The sequence below is a fragment of the Eleginops maclovinus genome, chromosome 9 (genome assembly GCF_036324505.1).
Source record: "Eleginops maclovinus isolate JMC-PN-2008 ecotype Puerto Natales chromosome 9, JC_Emac_rtc_rv5, whole genome shotgun sequence".
NCBI lineage: Eukaryota > Metazoa > Chordata > Actinopteri > Perciformes > Eleginopidae > Eleginops > Eleginops maclovinus.
The window spans coordinates 22,527,977-22,550,684 of record NC_086357.1 but is presented as its reverse complement, the minus strand read 5'-3'; the positions used below and the strand labels follow the sequence as shown (position 1 = coordinate 22,550,684).

The window sequence follows — 22,708 nt, the reverse complement described above, 5'->3', positions numbered from 1 at the left end:
GAGTGGGGGAGCTTGCAAACATCAACATGGACTCCATTTTGATGTCAATGGCAGTTTGGGGCATTTATGAAATCAGTGTGGTGAAATGGGAGTTATGGAGGGCAAAGTGTGAAGGGGGAGTGTTGAAATGTCAAAGGGAGGGAGGGGAGGGGTTGTACACTCTGACCCAGCAGCAACGATTAAGATTGGGGGGGTCAGGTGTTTGCATAGTTCTCTGTGCAAAAGCCACCAACCGGAGCCATTTTTTATTCCTCGCGGCTGGTTACATCATCATTAGATTAGCAGGAAGTCGTGGCGGGTGATGGGAAGTGTGTCTCTGCACCACAGCTGTTGTTCTCTACTTCTGCAGTGCACTACATTGTGGCAGTAGGGGTGCAGGAGGGTGAAAAGTGACGGGGGGATGAGGAGGGAGTGAATTTCGAAATGTCTAATGAGCTTTGTGACGGTTGAGTTTGATGGAATGGAAGGTGGATGTTTTGCAGGTGTGATGGGGCAGTCGTTTGGCAGTCGGGCACTACAGCTCGTCAGGATTCAGAGAGCCTCTTTTCCCTTGATTTCATTCTTCCGTCCTCCCTTTCCTCCTCCCCACTGGCCTGCCCTCTCTCTACCTTTTTTCTTGTTTTGAAACTGATTGTCTTCTACCATCACAAAGACACTTGGTTCTGATTGATTAACAGGTAACAGAAGAGGGAGAGCACAGTGTGACTGGGGGTGTCTACATCAGTCCCATTGGCAACACTCGATCCCACGGTGAAGCGACACACATATGCTGTTTGACAGTAGATGCTGGGCGACATTTCGGATCCACAGTTGCCAAATGGTACTGCGGTTGGTTGGTCGGTCGGTCAGTAAGAAATGGTTTTCAAATTTTCGCATGACGAATATTGCAACCCATAGTAAAGGAACATAAAAAAGAAACACTTTGTCTTCCACATCGGTACAAATGAACACACATACACAGATTGAAGAAAAGCATGTAGACAGACATACAGGTTATTCAAGGCCGCTCGGGCCTGTGTGTGTCCCTCTGATTAACTCCAAGTAAACAACCCGTCTTTGGAAAAGCAAGACACACATTTCAGGACCCGAGTGAGGACCACAAGCTGAGGAATGAAGATTGAATGCTATTGATTGGGAGGAGAGGAGTTTGACCTCCCCCAGCACACACTGCCCCCTACTGTCTGGATTTATATACATCAAAAAAACATGGGGAAAGGGGAAGGGTTGCAACAACACATGCACACAACCAGTGAATCCAACAGTGACGGAAATTCTAAAAACAAGGACCCCTCCAACGCCTAAAACCCAAATCCTACCACCCCTTTTTTTTTGTTTTGATAACCAAAATATCACCCTCCCCTTCTCCACCCACTCCCGAGTCTTTCCATCCTCCTCCTCTCCCCACAAAATCACAGGTCATTCCTGTTGGTTTCTATACAGTTATACAATATCCATGCACAAAAGAAAAAAGTGCACCTTCTTTTCAATAGGAGGTGCTGGTTTTTAATATTCTAAGAACATCAGGAGCACTTAAACACACCCAGGAACCTTCAAAAGTAACTGTGAAATTGTTTTTTTTTCAGAGAAAAGACAAATTAAAGGCAGAATAAAGCTAACAATGAGCAAAAGGTTATTCCTCCTTTGGTTTAACATCACATTTTTGGTAAAGACTTCAGCCCAAATCATATTTTTGTCTTTTTTTTTCTTGGTTTTGTTATTTTCCTTTAAACATACCCGCCTTGGACAGAGCTTTGAACTAAACATCTAAAGTGAGTTGCGCTCTTGCCCCTCCGTCTCTATTCTATCCTTCTCTTCTGTCTCTTCTTTTCTCATGTAACCCTTCACAGAAACATTCACAATGTCTTTTTCCTTTATGAAAAACAGTAAGTACATGCCGTAGCAAAAAACAAACAAGAGAAACGTACGAGAAAAATGAGCAAACAAATAAAAAGGAATTTAACAGTATAAAGCTTCAAGTCACAAGTTCCAAAACTAACTATCATAGTATCATAGTTTCATAATCATTGTTATCATTAGCAGTATTATTTTCAGTCTAAATTACATAAAGTTTACATGAAAGGTTTTTGAGGTATTTCAGAATTAATTGTCAGCACATGCCTACCGGGTCTTAGCACTAGCCAGGGGGAGAGGTCAACTGGACAGACAAGGTGGAGGGAGGAGAGGGAGTTTGTGTCTTTACACTGTCAGTAAGTCGTCCACACTTTTCTAGTGCAGCCTCTGTGCTTGCACGCAGTGGAGAGAGACATTAAGTGGTAGGATTTTACATCTACAGCCCTGCGAGTGCTCAGACCCTCTGCCTTTTTACCCTCCTCTTTCTCTGTTTCACAAAAATATCTCTGATGCGAGAGAGGTAAAGTGGCCGAGAGTCTAATCATACCGGGCGGGAATAAAACTAAAAACATAAAGGCTGTGAGCTACTAGAAGAAACAGTAACAAAGTCTGACAGATTAAGGAGCAACATATAATTTTGTTTCAAATAAATAGTGTATAGAAAATGTTATATAGACTTTCTACATGATAAAGTGCTTGTATTCTAGTGTATCAAGATGGAAAGTCAATATGGGGGAAAATGCTGACACAGCCCCCACTCTGTGTCCCTCTCTCTGGCCCCCCTTTTCTGTCCATCCAATTATGGGTGCGTTGTCTGAATGCGAGTGCATGTTTGTAAAAGGGTGTGCAGCTATATGCATGCACCCACATGACTGTGTGTGTGTGCGTGCGTGCGTGTGTGTGTGTCCAGTGCAGTCCCACCCGTGGTTGAAGGGAAAAGGCACTCAACTCTGTCTGCATGGCGACCACCTCCTCCATGTGGCACCATGCAGTCCGACTGCGCTGTTTGTAAGAGTGTGTGTGTGTGTGTGTGTGTGTGTGTGTGTGTGTGTGTGTGTGTGTGTGTGTGTGTGTGTGTGTGTGTGTGTGTGTGTGTGTGTGTGTGTGTGTGTGTGTGTGTGTGTGTGTGTGTGTGTGTGTGTGTGTGTGTGTGTGTGTGTGTGTGTGTGTGTGTGTGTGTGTGTGTGTGTGTGATATCAGTCTGGTATATGTTTGGGCAAAGACGGGGGGCTTTTTTTTTTTGGTTTGTTTCCCCCTAGGCAGTTTGGGACCGGTAGGCTGCAGTATCTTTGGTATTAGTGGCGGTTTCACAAACCACTCAGCTTAGTGAGGTAGCCACATTGGTTCTCACTACAAACAAATGTCATTTTCTCAGCCTTATACCTAGAGCTGAATCTAGCTATTCACCTATGCTCACTGAACTCTGTACCACAAATCGATTTTAGCTCATCATCCTTTGGCGACGTCAACTCACTGCTTACAGCAACGTGAAGTTAGTCAGTACCTCTCACTCAGCTCCTCGACAATGACCATCTTTTTTTATCTAATCTGCACCGCATATCTGACTACATTGTTGGAAATGCTACAGTTGCATCTTAAGATCATACAGATAACATGTGAGTCCAGAGCATTTACCGCCACCCGCCCTCGGATAAAACAGCCAGGACATTTGGAGGTCATGTTTTGTCCCCCTCCAGTTTGCCCCGATTCTGGGGCTCAGCTTAAAGGGGGCTGAGAGTACCACAGTTCTGACACCAAATGCCAAAAGAGAGCGTCCGTCGTTTATTCGTCTCTTCAGCAGCTCCCTGTTTTTTCTTTTTCTCCTCTTTCTCACGGTAAATGTCTCCTTTGAGTCTTTATTCACATAGAATGCAAAAAAAAGAAAAGAAATACGTCCTTCTTCGGCCTCGGTCCTTGCATCCCTCTTTTTTTATCCTTTTAAAAAGTCCTTCCTTTTTTGTTTTTGATTTATCAACAAGGTGCCTTACTTATGCACAACAGAGCACAATAGTAACAAGAAATAGAAACTTTGTGTCTATGGTACTAATTAAATACCCGCATCAATATAGAGAGGAAGAGAGAAAGAGAGGGGGGGCAATGGGGATAGAGGGACAGAGGAGGTAGAGAACCAAAGATAGAATGAGAGATTTTTCTTCTGCTTCAAAATGTGTCCAGTAATGTGTTGGAGACATTTGTATTTGTAACACATACTGTATGTATGGTATCTTTGTCATTTGAGGTTTGGTTATTGTATGCCTTAAAATCTGATTCTTTTTTTTCATTTTTTTACTAAAAAAGTATATTTTAATTCAGATAAAAGCTGATTGTTGGTTGCTATGGCACACACCGCCCGTCATCAGTGGGGCGTACTGTAGCTGTGTGTGAACCCTAGTACCATATTCTCTGATTCGCATTAAGGCAGTAAGCATTGGCACTAATTATTGTAGCATTTGGACAGCTGAGTATGGTGGTTAGCTTCGGGTTAGCTACTGATAACCCTTGTGTGGGAATAACCAGGAGATTTGGTTTGATTCACATCTATTGTGAGGTTGTGTTTTTTTTTTTTGCAAACAGATGGGATGGAGGAATGGAAGAATGATTTGACAAAATATGAAGAATAATGTAAATAAAACCTCCGCTCAACTTCAAATGTGTCGCTCTCAGTAAGCGTTTCTGTTACTTTTCACTCTGTTGTACTGATGTGATTTCTCCAATTTTGCAGATTCTTGATTTGGATTGGCTAAATAAATCCCTGCCTTTGCTAAATCCCTGCGTTTTCAGCATTCAGTTGAACCATCCCCCTCCTCCGGCTTCACCGGTGCTGGTTGGATGAGGAACAACAATAGGATAATGGTTCGCTATTGATCTGCCTTCAAAGAGCTGCGAGGGCCTGAATGTGTTGTGCCATGACTTCTCCTCAGCATCTAGTGGCTTCTTCCCTCCCTCTCCTCCGCTCTGAGCCCCATCGCTCTGCTGGATGCAGGTGTCTGCTATCGGCAGCAGGGGGCACTGTTGCTCTGCAGAACGAGGTTTGATCTGGGAGGGAGATGTGCTGCTGCTGCTGCTGCTGCTGCTGCTGTTATGAGGCCTTTGTGTCCCCATCTCCAGTGGGTTCCATGTGCTCCTCTTACATCCTGCTTTTCATATGCAGCTGTAATGTAGTTGGCTGGATGCCAGAGCGTGTTGTTGTCGCTCGGTTCTCAGTTATTGATCAGAGAAAAAAGCTCCCAACAGAACAAAGAGCATGTCCAGACATCTCACCCAGCCTCTCCTGTTGGTCAGAGAAACACAGACTCTATACTCAGGCGTAAGAGTAACAATGACATGTCTCCCTACAGGTCTTCCAACATCTGTGCAAAAAATATAGACCTGGGTCTGGAAGACCTGAGTATCCTTACTGCCGAGCGTCTTGAGTTTCACCTTCAGGAGGGGTCAAGGCCCCGCTCTCTCTGTCTGCATCGATTCATTTTTCAATTCATTAGTTTGCCGTATGATCAGGCTGAGCTGCTCTCTGAAATGGCTGGCCATAAGGGAATACCTTTGGCCGAGGAATGAAGGAGACAACAGGAGGAGGGGGGGGAGGTAGAGGCGGAGAATTGGAAAGCCTTGTTGTTTTTTTCATAGGCGGCGTTGTTTTCTTTATGACGGCCTTATGTGTGCGGGATGGGGCTTGGATAATAAGGCTATGTGCTGTTCTGTTGTCAGATTTATTGCCGTTCTTTCGCCCTTGTTGCTTCCGTGTGCCGGCGTAGGAGGAGATGAAAGAGAGGCAGACACAAAGGAGGTGAGTTGGGAGAAAAAGCTGAATCAGTGGCTACTTGTGTGGTGATGGAGGACGGCAATGTGTCTGATACCGTCCAACAAAAATATCAAATCTTTGGTGTCTCTTTACTTTGTCAGATGCCATAAAAATGATTTTCTTTCAAAAAAGACAGAATCAATGATTGTCCTTAATCTGAGTTATGCAGAGTGGACCTGACTTCACATTTCACCTTTTTTTAGATTATGCTTGTTTCAGGTGAGAGCTTGAAATTCTGACTGACAAAAAAGATGATTGCATGGCACAAAGGATTTCTTTTTGGTGTGAGGACACATTCAGACAGTCCTGGCCAGGAAGGGTTGTCATACACAGGTTTCACAGCCAGTCTTCCATGTTGCATGCTGTTCCAACCTGGTTCCTCGGCCCTCTGAAGGTCCCCTCCTCCTCTCAGGCCTTTGAGAAGGTGGTGGATGTGCCCGGCTGCCCGGGGCTGGCACCGTGGTCATCGTGCCAGCGGTCCACGCAGCGGCGCCGTGCGTTCATAAAGAAGTTGCTGACGGTGCTGAGCTCCAGGCCGAGCTGCTGGGAGATGGTGATCTGCATCTCCTTGGATGGACGCTTGTTCTCCTTGAAGATGGCGATGAGTGTGCGGCGCTGCAGGTCAGTGAAGACGAGGCGCTGCTTTTTGGGCGCCGTGTTGCGGTCCTTGTGTTGCTCCTGTTCTTTGCGCTTGCAGGCTTGGTGTGGATGGCAGCGGTGGGAGGGATGGGGATGAGAGTGAGAGGCAAGAGGAGAAAGAAAACACAAAGCAAGGTAAATATACAAAAGTGGTTATTTTTCAGATTAGACAGAAAAGACAGAATGTGGAGGGATGTAAAGTAACTACATGTAGCATTAGCCAATACTTAAACACATACAAAACTAGTTTATACACCAGCACAGATTCTACAGCTCCATCTCTATTGCCATATTAAAGTTGATTTAAAGCTAATCCATGCCTCCTGCCCAGTGGGAATATTCCTTCCATCCTGCAGAGTGCAGACAGGGAGCCAGCCTGCGGTGAGAGAAAGATGGGGTGAGGAGGAGGAAGGGGGGAGGACGACTGGCTGTTGCCTGCTAGCTGGAGACACTGCTGTTTGATTCAATATTAATGCAGTTTGAGTCGCAATGGGGGACTGAGTGACTGTTGCACAAAAGTAAGCATTTTGTGTGTGTGTGTGGAAATGAGAGATAGAGGAGGGGCTGCCAAAGAAAAGATTAGAGAGAAAAGAACAGAAAAGGTGGAGGTCTAAGACAAAGTGTGTGTGCATATGTGTGTGTGTGCGTGTATATAAGAGCTGAAGAGAGGAGCTGAGGAAAGGAGGGAAGGGGCGGCGAGTGAAGGAGAAAGAGAGATATTGACCGACTTTGCTGTAGGAATTGGGGGGTTCTCTGTAGGGACTGAGGTCAGAATCCCCCCCAGCAGGTCTACAGTCTGCTACTTCAAACAGAGCCCACTGGAGCCCACTCTATTGAGCTCTGAGAGGGTATTTATAACCCACCCACCCCTCCCTCCCCAAACACAAACACTCGAGAGGTGCATGCACCGGCTGCTATGAGCCCCTTCCCATACACAGAGCAATTTTCAAAAGAAAACACAGCGAGTGTATACGGCTTGGCGTTTGGGAGGGGGTTGTAGCCAGCAAACACAGAAATTAATAGTTAATAGAGCGCTGTATTGTGGGTAAGTGCTGTAACTCAAAGTATTCGGAGGAGACGGTTGGAAAGCAGCAGACAGGTGCAGGGTAAAAAGAGAGAAACGGTGCCCAGAGAGATGATGTTTGAGGTGTGTGTGTGTGTGTGTGTGTGTGTGTGTGTGTGTGTGTGTGTGTGTGTGTGTGTGTGTGTGTGTGTGTGTGTGTGTGTGTGTGTGTGTGTGTGTGTGTGTGTGTGTGTGTGTGTGTGTGTGTGTGTGTGTGTGTGTGTGTGTGTGTGTGTGTGTGTGTGTGTGTGTGTGTGTGTGTGTGTGTGTGTGTGTGGAAGCTGTGTGTGGAAGGTTAAGGCACCACCTCTGCAGCCACATGTTCCCCTGCTGGCTGAGGATCGAATCCTGCCAGAACAGACTGTGTGTCCCTCTCAGCTTCCCTACTGTCTCAATAAAACGCGAGCAAATTGGAGAGAGAAAGATGCTGTCCCTGTGGGGTCTACACCTGCTGCTGATGCTATTGTCTGATACTTTCATACTCGCCTTCAATAATGTCTCACTCTCACGCTGCGTGTGTGTTGATGCATTTAAAGACTGCTTTTTCTCTCTTTAGTTCTACTTGTGTGTGTGCAGGAGTGTGTGTATGTGTTTAGGGGGGGTTGTGATTATGCTGAAGTGGCTGGAGCCAAGCAGTGGCGCTGTGTGTCTAATTACAGTGGAACAGAGCCCATTGATCAGCCATTGCAGTCCAATCTGTTTACTACAGATGTCTAACCTGTACACGGGTCCATCCATCATATTCATATTTCACATCAACACTGCAGCTAAATGTATTGCACACATGCTAATATGCTATGTACACATTTGTCTTAATGCATGCTTGTAGGTACAGTATGTATATCATCGTATAAGTTTGATTTATTATAGGATCAAGGGTAGTCAGGACAATGAGGAGGATTATAATTTGGACTTTATGCTGAAGTCTCAGGAGGTCAGGGGCTACAGGATGGAGTATTAAAGCTGCGAGGAGTCACACAGAGGTTTAGTTTGGGAATTATTGACACACAAAGGGCTTGTCACTACAATTACAATAACTATGAGGACTTTCTCACCCTGAATAAGTGACACTAACTTACCAAGTAAGATAATATCCTTCAATTTCAAGTATGAATTTTAGCAGGCCATTTTATATGGTGGTTATTTTAGAACTTGTTAATTGTAATGAATCAATATGACAACATTTTGAAGTTTTTAGTTCTGGTCTCAGTCTACGACTAATAATTGGTTTTATAATTCATTTTTTTCTACATCGTGTTTGCTTAATGTTTTCTTTGTTTCAGGCTAACTGAAGACAAGAAAAGCTTGTCTTTTTTTCCCATAAACCAATGGGGAGATTTCCTCAAACTGTTGACACCAAATATTAATCTATCTTTCCTCAGATATACAGTGTGCATTTTTTAATCATCTTACTGCTGTTAAATCAGACACTGACTTATATCAAATATGCGTGTGTATATAAATATGTATATGGTGTACACACTCATGCACTTTATACATAATGTCATGAAGCTGTTTTTAATACTGTGTGTTATTCATAAATGGTTAATCAAGTGTTTTAGTTAACCCTGCCAGTGAGAATATAGATTAAATTAATCCAATGAACCAGAAATGAAGTCATCTTTAGGTCAAATTGTTTAACTCGGTGGTGAAAATCTATCCCAGCGACTCCGGTTTCATGCAACGTTTTTAATGAGGTATTTCAAATTAAATCAAATGCACACACACATGAGTTAAAGTCACTATCACCGGCAACAAATCGATTCACACCTGCATCCAACAAACTAAACCTAAAACTGGATGGGATTGTGCCGCCTTGATGGGGGAAGAACAGTTTTCAACCATTTTTCCTTCAACAAAGTAAGTCAAATATTTATAATTCACAAAATAATATCTACATTTCAGATATTCTGTTTGACTTTTTCTAAAATCATGGGTGTAAAGGTAAACATGCTCTGCTTGTTCCACATGTTGGGACTCGCTCTGCATCAGATCCCCACTGACACGAGGAGGAGCTTCCACTTCTGCTCAGCAAAGACATGTGATCCCCTCCGGCTTTCACCTCACTGTGGAAGAGCCGAAACATGCAGTGAAGTGAGTTTGAGGAGCGAGGAGGAGCAGTGAGTTGTGCTGAGGTGCACCGACTCCCCTCCACAGCCACCAGACTGCAGCCTCACCCAACTGACTGACTGAGTTATTATAAAAGGTGAAAATACTAAATATTTCACACCTTTTTCTGAGTTTTCTGATCATTTCTTCCCCATAACTTGTATAATTGTTATGCAGTATTTAATATAACTTTATGACTTTTAATAAGACTTCGCTTTTAAAAAGTTTAAATCCTCTGGAGCATGGCGGTTAATATTATTATCAATATAGGTTTATTACTTTCTCAACATTTCTACACTAACTTTTTTTGCAGCTTCCAGTTGGACTTCCCTGCAGTGCGGTATGACCTTACACACACACACACACACACACACACACACACACACACACACACACACACACACTGTGCTTTTAGGTAGGTTTTACTTGTTTTTGATGGAATATTTTAAATGAATCAAAGATGCTGTAAGTAGCAACATTATCGCTCACTTTATTTTATACCTTGATCAAGAAGAGAACATTTAATTTCATGTATATTGTCCAGTGTACAGTAAAATCAACGTCTAGTAACAGAAAGGGGATTTCACATTTAGTATATTAATATATTGTTTTTAAGAACACAATAAATCTTCAGGGTAAACGCTTTGGAAACTAACTGATGCACAACATTTCTATTTACATTTTTTATGGCCCTTTTTTCTCTATAAATCCCCAACGGTCAAGATAAAGTAGACATAAATCTGGTCTTTCCTGTACATAACAAGTGAGCCTTGGGAGGAGAGTCTCTCTTAATGTGGCTCCACTTCAGCTCAGACAGTCCCAGCTTCTCTCTCCACATCTCTCCACCGGAGAGGCACGTCCTGCCTCCCCCCATCGACCGCTTGCTTTGTGCGGCTGCGGTCGGCAGGTGTCGCTCTCTCCGTGGCCCCGGCTGCACGGGGCGCCATAGTGCGCTGCCTTTGCTACAGGCGCTGGATTTACTAATCAATATCGATCGATTGGTGAGGAAGGGGGCCCTGATTACTGAACCAAGCTCGGCGTAGAAAAGAAAAAAATCAATCATTGCAGCTTTTAGAGCTACAGTAGGCACCGAGCAGAGAGGCGGACATAAACTCATGCACAAAGAGCAACCGGACAAGAGCAGAAATCCCGGTTCTGTGTTGAGTGTTTTTCTGAGGCGTTACACCCTGCTGCTGCACGGCCGGACACAAATGTGATTTCTATGACTGCCTATATGCAGCTGTGAGCAGGAGTTGACCTACTTTTAATGGATCCCTCAGGCTCCTCACAAACATACAAAGACTGATTAACAACGACGTGTTTTCATCCTTGTTTTACTGCATGTTTTTTCGGATTTACTATAAAATTGTGGTTATTTTATTTCCCATTAATACAAAGCAGTTTTGTTTTTCTTATTCAAGGGCCTCCTTCATCATCTTTCCTCAAACTATCAAATTCCGAAATGAATAATATTCCAACTAACACCTTTCCGCTCCGATGATAACGGGTATAACTTAGGCCCATTTCTTTTCCACTGATGACATTAATATTCTTTGCTTCACGACAAACCAAGCGAGGTTAAGAGAAAGGCCCTGGGTGTTCAATATCGATCGATAGATTCGTGAATAATTCGTGTGTGAAATTCAGTTCGTCCAATTAATTATGCCTCGGAGGGTGGGGGCGGAAGAGGAGATTCATGGAGGGGTGGGGATAGAAAATCCACCAGGAAGAAAGGGAGGGAAGGAACCGTGATTATCCGGAGAAAAAAAAAAAAGAAGAAAAATCCAAGATGTGTTGGAGATGAGTAAATGATGATCACCTGTTCTGTGTTTGCTGTTCACAAGTCTCAGGTCCCTGCAGATGTGAGTCCATCTCCAGCATTAATCATGTATTGATCACCACTGCCCTTCCTGCTCATAATGAGAAAGTCAAACGGCCTAATATTATGCCCATAGTGTTTTATGAAACCATGATTACACATCTGCATCTGAAATTATTCTCCTGCATACCTCCAATCCTGCAGCACAGCTCTGTAAAGTTTACGAGGTCAACGTCTGCCGATTTAATTAATTTACCAATAAACATGTTTACCGGTTACGGCTCGGTGCGTTTATACACACACTCACTCACACACTGCAGCTCGTTTTAATGTGTGAATCATCACTATTAATCTATGCACGGCCAGTTTGCTTATAGTGGGAGGCTCTAAGGGGGGTGCAACTGGGGCCAGAAAATGTTATGATGACACCATTTGTGATATTGTTGCAGGAAAGACTGTAACTTGGGTTGAAAATAACCACGTTTACTTTTATATATTATTTGTATTTAATAAAACTGTAACCAAATCAGGACCACACAACATGGTATGGTATCTTGTGATTTTTTTGTAGGGAATGGATTTATACCAAACTAAAAATGTTAAAATCGTGAACACTGTCTTTGCCTTCTTTGTGCCCCTCAGATTGTAAGAAGCATGATTAGGCAATTTGATGTTAAGCTTCAGTCTTTTATTAAGTAACGCGCTGTTACTTTAAAGATTGATGTATATCCTCTTTGTATACGGCGGCATTTATTTTATTCTGTGCTGCAAGGCAATGCCAAGCACCCCCCCCCCCTTTCCCTTCTCTCTCTTTCCCTCGCCAGGCCAAAACACTTCCAGCTCGATACCCCTTAATGTAATGAGTGAGAATTGGTGTTAATATACTGATAAAGCGACACAATTTGTTTGTTTGCATTCTCCAGCGAATCAGCTGCGAGGCATTTCTTCTGCAGCACTTCAATAACACTCAACCTGATCTCAGTTACACCTTCGCCCACCTCAGTCTGAGTCTCAGCTGCATGCAACATTTTACTTTGAGATTGTCTCCACCTTTCCTGCATGCACTTTAGAAAATAGTCATGTTGTCTGTCAGTTCCACAGAAATATCATTTTATGTAGTTTTGTTTTCACGCCAACCTGTTATTATCAACCCAGAGGTAAAACCTAAGAAATTGCAAAGTGCTTTTAAAAAATCCAATAATCCGTGAAGGCTGCTGCCTGCGATCATCACGCTCCTTATGAGGTTTTATATAATTAGATGCATGATTGAAGGAAAACCGTATGACTGAATTTTAACCCTCATTATTTATTTTTCACCAGTTTAATAGCTCTCCATTGTTAGAGTAATACTCATGCGATTATCATCGTTTCATTCATAATTGCTTTGACCAGTTATGCGTAATATAGCGGTAATGATCGTGATGCCTTATTTTGACACAGGCAGGGTTTCATTTCCCACAAACAACAGGTGTGTGTGTGTGTGTGTGTGTGTGTGTGTGTGTGTGTGTGTGTGTGTGTGTGTGTGTGTGTGTGTGTGTGTGTGTGTGTGTGTGTGTGTGTGTGTGTGTGTGTGTGTGTGTGTGTGTGTGTGTGTGTGTGTGTGTGTGTTTTATGTTATTTATTAATTTATTTGCTAACTTTTATTTGAGGAATTAAGACGAATGTATCCCGATTGTGCTAGATATTTGGTGTGTCTAAAAACCGGACTAATTTTTAAACATAAATAAAAAGGCTTTTCATATTCTTAAAAAACATTGCTTTCATAAAATACAAAATAAATAGACTACTGGCGGTTTTAAACATGAATTCAGCCCATAAACTATTAATTACAATTAATTAACATTTAAATAAATAACAGCCTCTGTGGGGTTTCTTCTGAGTGTGGTGTGGCCGGTCAATAAACACTTCTGAGGGTTAATGCGGATGTGAAACCGTGTACCAGCCGGGATTCAAATTCCCCGTAAAGATTTTTTTTATCTGCAAAAGAACCTTTTACACTTTTTAAAATCCACTTTTACTGTTATTTATATTAACACACAAAACAAACGAATATGAAGAAGAGAATTTAGGGACAATAAGAACTAATTCTACACATTTTTCTTGAGGATGCCTCTCTCTTACATCGTTTTTAAATAAGATAAAGTATTGCTTCTTCTTTATTAAAAACACTTATATCACAGATTAAGAAAAGTTGCATCCCAGGATTTATCGAGAAATGTTCATATTCTCCAAATGTCAGCTGTCACAGCTCTGTTCATTTCTTACTCGTCGCAGGAGAATCAGGCACTGATCTGCAGTCAGATGATCTGTTTGCCCTCCGCGGGGAGACAGACAGGTTTTCAATATGTAGGAATTCAGAGATTCAATTCAATACAGTCCTTACTCAATCATGAGGAGAAGAGTCAACAGAGATACTTCTGAACCAGCCCTTATTGTAGTTACACCTAATTGCATTAATATTGTCTCTTTTATTGTTTTCTCACAAAGCTAAACAAGGGAAATTAGATTTAAAAGAATTAGTGTTTTTGTGATTCTGTAACGAGTCAAACAAGGGTTTGTTTTTTCTTAGGGTTTATTTAAGGGTGGGTTTTCTTGAAGCTTAATTTGTCACCTTTTGCAAATAATTTTAGTAATTTCTTGAAATGCTTACCATTCATTTATTTGTAATGGATTGTAGAGCAGTACACAACTATTTTAATTTTTAAGTCATTTTGTGTGCAACAATTCCGAGTATATGATACAAAACATAATAAAATGTCTATAGAAATGATAGATGGAAAATGATCTTACTCTAACATCTTAATATAAGCATTATTAAGACTGCAATCTGTAATTATGTAGAAGTTGTTCTTTTTATCTGTCAAAAGTAGAAATTGCAACATACACACACCTTGCAAAACATCTTAATAACTAACTGAAAAAACGAGTCTTTTTCACATCGGCTCAGTAAAGCAACAAGTTACTCATTTTCAGAATAACCCGCAGCAGGCTGTTCGTTATATTTAATAACATGTAATATAAAGGCTATGTGCGCTCAAATCGATTCATTCATCAATTGATTTCACAGTCGTTTTGTTCCTTTGTTGATCTGTGTGGGGTTGCCCAACCGGAGTTTCGGGTTGCATCTGTGGGTACGATAAACCGTGTGTGTGTGTGTGTGTGTGTGTGTGTGTGTGTGTGTGTGTGTGTGTGTGTGTGTGTGTGTGTGTGTGTGTGTGTGTGTGTGTGTGTGTGTGTGTGTGTGTGTGTGTGTGTGTGTGTGTGTGTGTGGTTTTGCTGAGATCGACCCTCCAGAAAGACTTACAGAGAGGCTCCGTGCAAACCATCTGCAGGCTCTCACTACAAAAAGGCCCCGAGACACAGTTTCACATCAGAAGTTTAATATTCCTGACTTTGCCTGATGTTTTTATTTTTTATTTGGAAAATTAATTATTAACACCACCAATCAAATGGCTACACGCTGCAGCTCGTTTTATCCGTTTTTTGAGCTCTCAAAATATGATTTTCCTTAAACGAGTGAACAACTGATTTTATTTCAAATAAGACAAATATTTAGCCAAAGTGTTTTAACATAACATATTTCCCAATTTTTTTTTTTCAGAATCAAAAAAAAGCGTGAATCCCAGTGAGAAATAAGTTCAATACTCTGTTTTCTGAATGAAATAAGACCTAATAGAAGATAACATCTCTTCTTGCTGTTTTAGAAAGCTTACAGTGGTCAATGAGATTTGTTCCTTCGCTCCTCTTTAATGGCGTGGACAATGTCCCTGCCTTCTATTCTTAAACTGCACATTAAACAAGCCATTATGGGGTCTTTAATAGCCGATGGCCTGTCAGGGCGTCAGATAAGCAGCCAATGTTAGGACACACACTGCTGCTTCAGCCAGCACAGGACTAAAAACTCTCCCAAAATAAGTAATCCGTTACTTATTTCCCAAAGTACTTGATTTTAAGCAACAGATACTTCTCTGGGACCATTGCAGTCTGATATGACACCTCAAAAGGTATGTGCAGCAAAGATACAATCTGAGTAAAATAAGATGGTGTATCAGTTGTATAAACTGGTGTAAAAAAAAAATACACTAACTCTGTTGCCTCTTGTAAAAGTCTAAATATGGATAATACACTCTTAGTCGCTGCAGAAATTTACTGAGAGACTGCTATATGTGCGCAGGAGCAGACCCAGTGTTTTGGGGGCATCCCTGTTCCATAACGTCTCTCGCTTCATCGACACAACGCTGATGCTCTGGTCAACATTTTAATTGCACAACAGTCTGCTCTTTGGAACTGTCCCCTGCTTGGTGCTGTTATGTAAACCTCTGCAGATTGTTGGGGGTCAAAAGCCACAGCAAGATTTGTTTCTTCATCAGCTTCACAACTGACTCCAGAGTGCAGGGACCCGTAATGAGATTTAATTATGATTATCTTAGGGTTTGGGCTCCTTTTGTATGTTTTTGCCTGGGAAATGAGAAGGAGGGGCGCACGCGGTGCCATTAACCCTTTGATGCTACCCTCGTGCATTCAGTCGACTCTGCCAGCAATTTGATTTAAAGGTCATTCTCTCCTATCGATCCGGTTTGGCGAGGGGGCGACGGAGTAGCGTAGGAATTGATCATCTAAAATAGAAGAGACGGTATTCGAAACTGTACAGAGGCCAGACCTCTGCTGCATTTATAATTGCTAAGCACCCCCCCCCCCCCCCCCCGTGTGAATTTGAGCAATGTGTGTGTGTGTGTGGCTAAAAACAGAAAAAGGTGAAGATGTGGGAGATGTGCAGACTCCTGTCTCTGTCGTTAATCCGATTTATATTAAAATTACATTATTTTGAATCATAAGGTCGACTTGGTCGGAACAGTGTGGGTGGGATGTATAATGAGGGTTACACCACGGTGAACTGCCAGTCGTCTGGTGCTGCTAATCCGCCTCTATTACAAAAGCAAAGCGAGAGCTACTGAACCTCCTACAGTGTGAAGTCAGCAGTTGGTTGTGTTTTTGACCATGCAACGTCGTGTGAAGCAATCCAGCGTGAAAGCATGCGTTTATTAGTCATTCTGCTGTGTGTTATGAAGGGTGAGCTGTTAATGGGAGAAATGGTGGTGCATGGTGGAGATGGGAAGGGGGGGTTTGCATGGCGCAGCTCCAGAGATGGAAAGCAGAGGCCGGGGAATGGAAATCGATACAGATCCAGGGCTCGCCAGATCGGCCTTAACAATGTGGCGCAGACATACTCTATATCCCGATCACATACACACAGGAGAGAAGAAACGGGGAGGCGACACGTATGCATGCTCTAGCTCGTGCTATGATATTATCCTGTGTTATGCAGGCATGCAGTGGTGAGAATATAGGAAGCTGTAGCCTCAAACACAACCAATCAGGGTGCATGTGTAGGTCCCCCCACCCCCTTCCTGCATAAATTCCCACGATGCATCGAAATACGAATATTCATCTATTACTGCAATAAACAGTGTTTCATTTTACATTTTGTTTATCTTACTCTATTGGACAAGCATATAGACTCTTGCGTTTACTTGGTCACATACAACATTCTCTGCAACATTTAGCTTTTGTATTTATTTACATATCGTTCACTTCTTCTGCCTACTCGCACATGGGACTCGCACATATTTTATTACTACTCTATTTCTTCTTGCACTTTTTTTGTTGTTTTATAAATGTGCTTTATTGTTTAATGGCTTACATTTATTTTTGCATTGTTGGAGAGACTTACGATTTCCATTGCCATAACTACAGTGTAGCTACTGTACATATGACGATCTTGAATCCCCAAATCGTCTCAACCTACGACTATGCAAATTTGAAAGTTAGATTGACTGACTCCCCCCCCAGCCCCCCTTTACCACATACAACCACCCTCCTCCAGATGCAAGGCGTGAGATGTCATTTCATCTGTTCTAAGCTGCACTGAAGCCGGGATTTAAACCAAATAGCCTGGAGCTATAACCCCAAGAAAATGGCTGTTGCTCTCCCACCGCAGGATTTCAAAGGCGATGCTTGTACATGCGTGTTTCAGTACTTACAGCACACGTTGCTGTGCTTAACGAACAACGAGGCTCTGAAACCGCAGCTGCACTGTTTATCCCCCCTATCTTCCCCTCACACATCAATTATTAAAGTACCAATCGATCATTTCGCAGGCTAACATCAAGCCATCTCTTCGTGAAAAAAAATCCTGTTTTAGATTAACCCGCATCAATCACATCTTAATGCCCTGTCCAATTAAACCCATTTTACTGGCTTAAATGACCCCAAAAAAGAAGCACCACTGACCCCTTTTGCTGAGCATCCCAAAATAAAGAACTCGAGTAAGTATTCTGTAAAAAAGAAGAAGAAGCTAGAGCTGTGATTTAAATGGAAAGCCCTGTTGGTTTAGTGCTGGACTGGAAAGTAGGATGCAGGGTGGTGTGATTGACGCCATTGTGGATTGTAATATTGATCGATGGGTGGAAGCTGTTGGATGAAATAATGGTGTTTAAGGCTTACAAGAATGCTATTAACTATGTATTGGTAAAACTCCAGTTCACCACCTTGAACTGTCCTCAAAACAGAGAGGAGAAGATAAACTGCGGTGCAATCTGCATGGACGATGATTTCAGGACTCTGAACAGCGCCTTGTAACGTTAGACTATGGAAATTGACCTGGGAACCAACTGTGTGCTTCCCAATACTAAATAAGAATAAAACTACTTTAGATAAATCTTTTTTTATTTGCTTATAAGGCATTTTAAAGGGATTCATTTAACTGAAAGCATACACATTAAGGGAATAAGATGTAATTCATTATACTGTACGTAGTTTTTTTGGTATATCTATATTTCATGTAAACATTTCTCTATATTTTTAATGTTTTTTTATAATTGTTTTAGTTTTTGGTCCTTTTTTAAAAATGTATATTTTATAAATACCATATTCCACATACGGCTAATTCCTAGTATGTGTTAACCTACTTGGCAATAAACCTATTTCTGATTCTGTTGAAGACAACTCAATAAATATATATTTAACCAGGAAAATAAAAGTATGCATTGCAGAGATGCATACATGGGGGAAAGGGTGCAATGTGACAGGGATCGGGGGATGGTGGTGGTGGTGGTGGTGGTGGTGGTGGTGGTGGTGGTGGAGGGGGATAGCTCCAGGATTAGATCCGTGTAAACTGCGTGTAGTCCATTGAAAGATGAATAGAGGCCTCCCACCCTCATTCACAACAATGTTTTGCCTCCGTGGCCCGTGGGTCTTGACCTGCACACCCTGGCACGTGCTCCGGTCATTCAAATGGTAATAAAACAAATGCGCTTTTTTTTTTTTTTTTTTAAGGCAGGGGGGACCCTGGCATGCACCTCATCACTGTCACATGAAAGGATTAACACACGAAAAAAATGACTGCTATCAAGTGAGCAGTAGGGATGGGTTTTGTGGGAATATTCCGGATTTTGAAACACATGATTATTTTCTGTGTTTTCAGCGTTTTGTTTGTCCCTAGTAGGCGTGACTACTGCAGGAATGACCGTATAACCCAAACCCCACAGGGCAAATGAGTGAGAGTGCATTACACACAACAAACGGAACATGATTACAGCAAAGGAAAAAAAAGGTGTGCAAAAGCGTTTTTTGTTTTTTTGTATAACAGCTGTCCTCTTTCCCCCTTGTTCGGGCTCCTGCCTCCCCCCCTCTGCTCCAGGGGAGAGACCAATGGGAGAGAGTGCTGAGGCGGGATAATTGATAGATGCACTGGCTATCCTTATCGATCAGGGCTGTATTGACCCGAACAAATACATTGAGATGGAGTGTGGAATTCAACACAGATGCAAAGACGAATTGTTTGCATCGTTATAGCGATCTTTAAATGCCTCCCAAACCTTTGCTTCCTTATTTGGGCAGCTTTACAATGAAGTTGCCTGGTTATGCATACAGTCGTGCAAGAAAAATTAATCAGAAAAATAAAAGGCATCCAAAGGTTAAAGCTGGCCTGGGTGCAATGAAGAACACAATAGGTGGGATGCCTGTGGGTCTTTGCCCTCGTTGCATTAAGAGATGTTGAGCGTGAAGGGCAAACGTCCACCCCCCACCCCCCCAAACAGCTAAAGGCCCATCTCTGCTCTGCTTTTCGTTTCAGGGCTGGATTGTCATGTGTGTGTGCAGACACGGGCATTTTCACATTAGCTAAGCAGGGCAGCTGCATTGATTTGTGTGACTGTGATGAATTTGGAATAGTAATTTGAATTTATTGATTGATGTGGCCGAGCGAGTATGGCCCAGCCTCACTTTCAGCATCACAAACCCCCCAACTCCCACTCCCAGCCCACATGCGCACCGAAGATAATGGTGATTTTAAATGCAATAAGTAAAATGTTGCTCCGCGCATTTACATACAAGTCATTTGTCATTTTGCCCAACTGGCTTTTTTTCTATTGTGGCTGCAGGTTAATGCATAATGCATAAAAAGTGCACTAAAATCAGCTGTTGCAAGACAGAAAATAAACATTAATTGATTGGATATGTACTGTAATGCAATGTATTTTAAAATAAAATAATGAATAACATGTCGCTCATGGATTACATTAATAGTGCAAACCTAATTTACATTTTACAACCAAATACTTACACTCGCCTCACACCTATAGGCTGCTGTGGGCCTGACTACGTTAAATATGCAGAAGGTGTAGCGCTCACAGGACTGTGCCACTCCAACATGTCAATTGAATTGGGGGGCTTTATCCTGATGCCGGGTGTGGAAGATATAAAACCCCACAGCCCAATTAGCTTTAACAGCAGTGGCACTTAAAGAGACAATTGTGGAGTCTTTAAATCTTTATTTACCAGAACCACACTAAATGCGCAAAGGAACAATTTACATGCCATTAAGTGCTTTTCAATAGGGCATTGACTGGAACTAAAATATGCCACTATATCTGCTTAATTGAACTGTTCGCTGAAATACGACACAGAACAGCTGATTGGCGTTTGGTAGCGCAGCACGTCTAAACCGGGCCTTTACACAAACATCAATGCGAGGGGACCTCTGATCCACATCTCAGTTTTAACCCCAGTGCGTCTTCTCGGCTTTTCATCTACGTGCTATTAATCAGGTGGTGTGTTAAATGGTTTAAAGGGGGCGGGAATGTCGGTTCAAATAACAGCGTTTTGGCAATAATACAAAAAAAACTGAAAAAGAGCGACTGCAGAAACGGTAAGGGTTCGTGTCACATGTTGTGTCTTTATTAACAGAGGGGGTGCCTTTTCTGTTATCATTTCCAAATAAGCTCACATATATTATCTGCCAAACCACAAAAATCCCAGTTTCTCAGTTTCGGAATGGCTAAACAGGCCCGCAACCAACTTTGGCGAAAAATAGAAAAAAAAAAAAAAAACAGAGTGCAGGGGAGACACAGGCCAGAGAAAGACGCATCTGTTTGTGTCTCTGTCTTTCAGATCCAAAATCGATTATTTATCAGTGTGCTACTCTGAAATGGGACGCCTGGACCTGAAATATTGATCCATAGGAGGTCATGCTCCCCCGACTCTCTGGCTAGGCCTTAGACGATTCTTGTTTGCAACGACGCGCTTATTTGACAGGGGGAGTGCAAGATTAAGCGTGTTTTGATACAAACGAGTCCAAAGTAAAACTGAGTATTTGACTTGTCTCTGTTTGGTTTGTTTTTAAAGTATTATAGCTGCAAGATGCAATCAATTTTGATCGCATCCTGATTTGATTTCCTTTGTTTGGTCTCTTTCTATCGGTGTGTTTTTGTTTGTATGTGTGACAGAGAGGGAGGCCGATTGAGAGGGTTTTGTGTATCCATGATGTGCGTAAAACCGCTGTATGTGCGTAAGAACAAACATCTTTGCACACTGCTGTTTGCACCTTGTCTGCTTTTGAGAGATCCTCTCTTTTGTTTATACCACATCCAGTGTTGCACAGCGTCTGTTTACACTATCATGGATTGTAGCATCAATCAAAATATAGATTTCCCCCAACATTTAACACCCCAACTGTCGTGATGAAGTTTTACTCAATACAATCGACTAATAACTTCTAGTAATGTCTGTTTGAGCAGCTATTGACAGTCTTGCCACATTGACTTCTAATTGATCCCTCCACATCACTCAGGTTGGGAGCTGTCTCCTCACTCACCTGCAAGCCTGAGCGCCGACATCCGCTGGAACTCGGGCTCCTGGAGCCACTTCCACATCCTCCTGAAAGTCTCCCGGCCGGACTTGAGTTTACTCCACGGTTTAGGATTCCGCAGCAGATCAGACAGAGTTCCCTGGGACCGGCACAAGATCCTCTGAGCAAAGATGGCCTGGGGGATGCTGTAGCGTTTGAGCTCGGCCGTTATTCGCTGTGCCACCTCCTTGGTGTTTATCTCCTCCACCTGCCCTGACCCACCTCCCTGCCCTCCTCCCACCACCGTCTGCCTGTCCCGGTCTGACAGCATGGACCCGTTTGCCTGAGAGTGCGGATGGCTGTGATGGTGTATGCCGTTCAAGGATGTCATGAGTCCGGCCCCATGGCCCCCGAGACCCCGGGCCAGGTGCTCCTCACCTCGCGACAGCATGTGGGACTCGAAACCCCCTGAGGAGATCATCTTGTCGTTGGAGAGGTGAGCTCCAGGGCCGTAGGCGCTGAGAGTCTGCTGGGAGCTGTGCAAGGAGCCTAGCCCGTTGGACAGAGGGGACAGAGACTGCCCCATGCCGGACATGTCTTTGGGGTAGTGGCCGTAGATGTTGCCCATGGAGGCGAGGCTGCGGTCGTCCCTCATCAGGGTGAAGCTGCCGCTGACGTTCCCGGCGGAGAGTCGCTGGTGAGCCGGATGATGGTGAGCATGTGGGTGTGGATGGTGAAATTTCTCCGACACGGTGGAGATGGGCGGCAGGTGCTGCAGCGGCGTCAGCGTGGTGTAGGTGCTGCTCAGGCTCATCCCGGAGTCGCACGACATGGTCATGGCCGGGTGCAGGGGACCAGACAAAGCGTGATCTGTGCGGTAGTCCCCCGCGCCCTCCAGTATCGAGGCCATGCTGGACACCATGGCTGACCGTCCGTGTGACACCAAGTTCCGATGCGACGACTGGCGCGCGTGTTGGGAGTTCATTAAGTCGCTCGTCTGATGGGAGTGAGACACACCGTGCAGATTTCCAATGTTTTCCATTGTAAGCTCCATCGTTGAAAAAGGATCTTTATTTCCACCCCTCTCGCCACTCACACTCTCCCTCGCTTCTCTCCCCCTCTCTCTCTCACTGTCGCTCTAATCTCACACTCCTTTCCAATAAATTTTGAACGATTTCAAAGCCAAGCCATTGATTGTAGTTGCCTCTCTGCAGTCAATCCAGCATGGTTTTAAAAGATCGGGTCCCAGCCGCCACATAAACTGCGCCTCAGACCTGTGCTCAGTGTGGAGGTGGATTTCTC

At 43.2% G+C, this 22,708-nt stretch overlaps 1 protein-coding gene across 1 annotated transcript; it reads right to left on the bottom strand.

Moving 5' to 3' along the window:
* Nucleotides 1-6,058: 6,058 nt before the first annotated feature.
* onecut3a (one cut homeobox 3a) lies at nucleotides 6,059-22,460 on the bottom strand. Its single transcript, XM_063891961.1, has 2 exons — nucleotides 21,434-22,460; nucleotides 6,059-6,348 (listed from the first exon to the last, which is right to left on the bottom strand). Exons 1-2 carry the CDS (start codon nucleotides 22,458-22,460, stop codon nucleotides 6,059-6,061), a joined length of 1,317 nt encoding a protein of 438 aa, XP_063748031.1.
* Nucleotides 22,461-22,708: the final 248 nt, after the last annotated feature.